We start from the raw sequence: 3,826 nt of genomic DNA, 5'->3' as shown, positions 1-3,826 counted from the left end.
TAGTGCACTCCAAACTGCAGAAACACTTTTTCAAGTGTGGCAATGTTCCATGAGGGTGCATTGAGGCCAGTATATGTCAAATACCACCATCCATGGACAGTGAGTGTGCACGGGTTTTGCCCATGGAGTGTGCCCTTAAATGTTGGTGACTGATGGAGGTCTGGAGGAGCAAGCAGCGAGCTGTAGTCACCAGGTAGCTGATTTCCATGCCTGGAGCTGTCGGCGTCCACATTCTGAGATAACAAGGTGTAGAGCTGGACGAACACAGCAGGCTAGGCAGCATCAGAGGAGCAGGAAAGCTGATGTTTCGGGTCTGGACCCTTCTTCCAGTTCCTACTATTTTGGCGTCTAGATTCTGTCAGGTGGGTGGCAGAAGAGAAGCTGTGTGTAATTGAGGCAAGATTAACTAATAATGTGACAATAATACATGAAAATAGGCCTCTTGGTGCTCACTAGTGAGTATTTCATCATGCTATTCAACACTTGTTTGGAAAAAACTGGGAATTTTTGTTCTTGATGTCATGAAACTCCTCTTTGACAATCCCATGGGATTCTTCCAACTTTCTTGCCAATGCTTACATCATTCAGTATCCAGGAAGATTGTGTCTGTAGTGTTTCAACATCTGGGATAGTGTGTGATAATAAATAATCTTTCTTTTTTAAAAAAACTCAAAACATTTGCTGCTGGAAATATTTCACTGGGACACTCAAACTGAGGGTAAGAAAACATACACTTGTATGATAAAAATATACTGATCACTGGGCAGTTAAAAAAAGTATAAATTCTCACTGAGACAATACATAAATGACCTGGAATCCGAGGTTGCAGGGACAATATAGTGTGAGGTGGTTCTTTTACTCAATGGAATAAAAGGCCACTAATTCCTTGGAAATCAAGAAATTAATGGAATACAGGAGCAAAGATCTGGGAATAGATACATAAATTGCTAATGGTAGTAATGCAGTATTCCTACTCTTCAAGTCATTATCTTTCAAAAAAAAATGTAATTAACTGTGAAGCGCTTTGAAATATCTAGTGGTCATCGAAAGAAGATTTTTAAAATTCTTTCACAGGAAGTGAGTCAGAGGCTATGTAAGCATTTATTGCCATCCCTAATTGCCCTCGTGGTGGTGAATTGCTTTCTTGAATTGTTGTAGTCCATATGTTGCCAGTACACCCACAGTTCTATCAGGCAGGGAGTTCCAGGATTTCGACACCATGATGGGGGAATAAACACACAATGTGTCTGCAGTTTGAGATGTAATCCACAGAGTGTGGTTTGTTGTTGAACATGGGGTCATCAGCCCTTTGTTACATTTGTAGTCACAAGAGATCACAGTCCAGTCTGTTTTGCCTTGCCCCTTCCTCCTTTGAAGGGTTGTTGTTTGAAGTTCTCTTCACATGGTGTGACATTCCTGTGTCTCTTTCTTCAGAAAACCAAATAATTTACATCTGTAGCCATTATTGGCTGTATCAGCCTTTTTAAAAAAATATACATTGGAATTCCAAGTTAAAAATGGCCCTAATACTTTGGAGTTCTGACCTGTGGTCATGACACTGCAAAGGATTGGCTAAAACTAATCTTGTCAAGGTTTCTAAAGTTTGTGTGCAGCTCAATATTAGTTGGATATGGAAAAGAAAAACTCCCAGTTGCCAGTGAATCCAGAACAAGGCACATAAATATTCAATAGCCAAAAGCTGACAGAATAATGGATTTAGAAGGAATTTCTTTACAGAGTGGTGAAAATATGGAGGTCCGGAGGACCAAGCAGCGAGCTGTAGTCACCAGGTAGCTGACTTCCATGCCTGGAGTTGGATGGATTTAAGGGGACTTGTGGGAGAAAGGGATAGAGATACAAGTGCAGGATGGGAAGAGTTCATGAGTGTAGGAGGAAGCTTATGTGTGGTATAAACACTTGTTTTAGGATCCCTCCTACCTTCCCTTATCCTGTTACTTCTATATAGATCTTAAGATAGTTGCTTTTGTTCAGAATTGAATTTATTCCTCCATCAGAACAAGTTTGACAAATTGTATAATCAAAATACATCTGGGTCATGGAACTTTTGCATTACCTTTAAAATCCTACCCAACCAGTTTTATGTTCTTTCTTATAATTATAACACAGTTTCATTTGACCTATTTGTATTGAAGTAAATTACTGATGTTGTCAAGGATCCAAGAAGATTTAATTAATCACTTTAGGCCTTATTTGCCCATGGAATTGTCTTATGCAAATATTAGTGAATGAGCACGCAACACATTCATATGGAATTCTTCCATTGACTATTTAAATGGCTGAGTTTAGCTATTTGAATGCATCAGAAAAATGCCTCTTTTGAAATAATGGACAAGGAAATTAATAGTCGTGTCTGTATGCAGATCACCGTGTTGTTCCTTCTGATTCCATTTTAAAATCCTCCTACAAGTTATATTCAACTTTTTATCGATGCCTGCTCCCTAGGCTGCACCTATGGTAGCTCCAATTAAGGCAGCCCAATTTCCTAAAGGGGTCCTAAAGTGGATGTTACACCTCCTATCCACATGGGCAAAGAGCTTATTCCAATCCAGTAAGCCAGGTAGTGAAAAATAGAACTGGCGTTAATCTTAACACATTTTTATAAACTCCTACTTGCAGGATTGAAAATGCAGCTCCTCATTAATCCACACAGTTTAAGTCTTATTTATAGGAGTACATGTGAATACCCAGAAAATGTCCACCAACTTCAAGTGCATAAACACAATTATTATACAATTAACAGTGCCTAGCCCTGTATTAGGCAGCTTTCTGAGTGTCTTCTTGGCCTTGGATATTTCACAGACAGATTTAGTACAGCAAAACTCATGTCTGCCACCATTTTCTATGTACTTAACAATGGTGACCAATTTGCATAAAACTGTGCCCCACTGGGCTATTGGCTTTGAACATATTGATTTTGTTTCTAACAGGTGACAAAATAAATCAGTTCATGTGCTATGGCAGGCAACTTGTTCCCAGCAAAGTCATGCGTGGCAAATATTTCTAATTATAACAGTGGAATGTGTCCATTATGTATTCAGCCAAGCCTTCAGGATGCTGGTGGCATAACGACATTCCACACAACTCCCCAAACTTCCTGACAAATGTGCAATACAACTTGAAGCAGGTTATCATTATAATATAAAGGACATGCAGACTTGTTGATCCCAACCAGATTGTGGCAGACTTTGATTCAGAAGGGTTCCAGCTGACTGTCTGTCTGCAAAAACAAAAGCCGAAATGAAATCAGTGAAGAAAACTGAGGTCTCCAGTAGCAGTGGAAGCGACTCCCAAATTAGCAGAATGGGAATAGGAAGTCCTGTGAGCAAGAGCACAGTCACAACGCTGAAAAAGAGTAGTACTGAGCATATTGTTTCACCAATTTACAGAAGCACCATGACCTCCACTGCTTTCAAGCAGGAGGTGGATCCTCTCTTGCAGGTGATTCGACGAGAAGAGAGGGAGCAGATCAAGTCACTCAATGACCGGTTCGCATGCTTTATTAACAAGGTAACTGAATAAAATAATTTCTGTCAGTGCTGCATAAAAGATGTTTTGGACTTCTTCCCCGCATTAGAAGAAAGATCGATGGGAAATGTCTGTCATTTTGTTTACCTGTTTTTGAATTTGATAAATGCATAGAATGGCCTTCTGCTTGTTGATTTTATGTTGGATGCTGCATGTTCTCTTTACCATCCCTCCATTTTTGAACTCTTGCAGGTCCGTAACCTTGAGCAACAAAACAAAATGTTGGAGACCAAATGGTCCCTCTTGCAACGTCAGGGAGATTACAGTTCCAACTCTGAGG

The 3,826-nt window shown here is 39.9% G+C and overlaps 1 protein-coding gene across 1 annotated transcript in view; it reads left to right on the top strand.

Annotated features, from left to right (window-relative positions):
• Positions 1-2,799: 2,799 nt before the first annotated feature.
• Positions 2,800-3,826, top strand: part of LOC109926234 (intermediate filament protein ON3-like) — a 13,502-nt gene continuing 12,475 nt past the window's right edge. Inside the window, exons 1-2 of the mRNA XM_048618861.1 lie at positions 2,800-3,528; positions 3,739-3,825. Of these exons, the coding sequence (XP_048474818.1) occupies positions 3,259-3,528; positions 3,739-3,825 (357 nt within the window). The 5' untranslated portion in view covers positions 2,800-3,258. The remainder of the gene's footprint in view (positions 3,529-3,738; position 3,826) is intronic.

This window comes from Rhincodon typus, chromosome 41 (assembly GCF_021869965.1).
Source record: "Rhincodon typus isolate 14 chromosome 41, sRhiTyp1.1, whole genome shotgun sequence".
NCBI lineage: Eukaryota > Metazoa > Chordata > Chondrichthyes > Orectolobiformes > Rhincodontidae > Rhincodon > Rhincodon typus.
The sequence above is the reverse complement of the archived record's forward strand: the minus strand, read 5'-3'. Positions and strand labels throughout refer to the sequence as shown.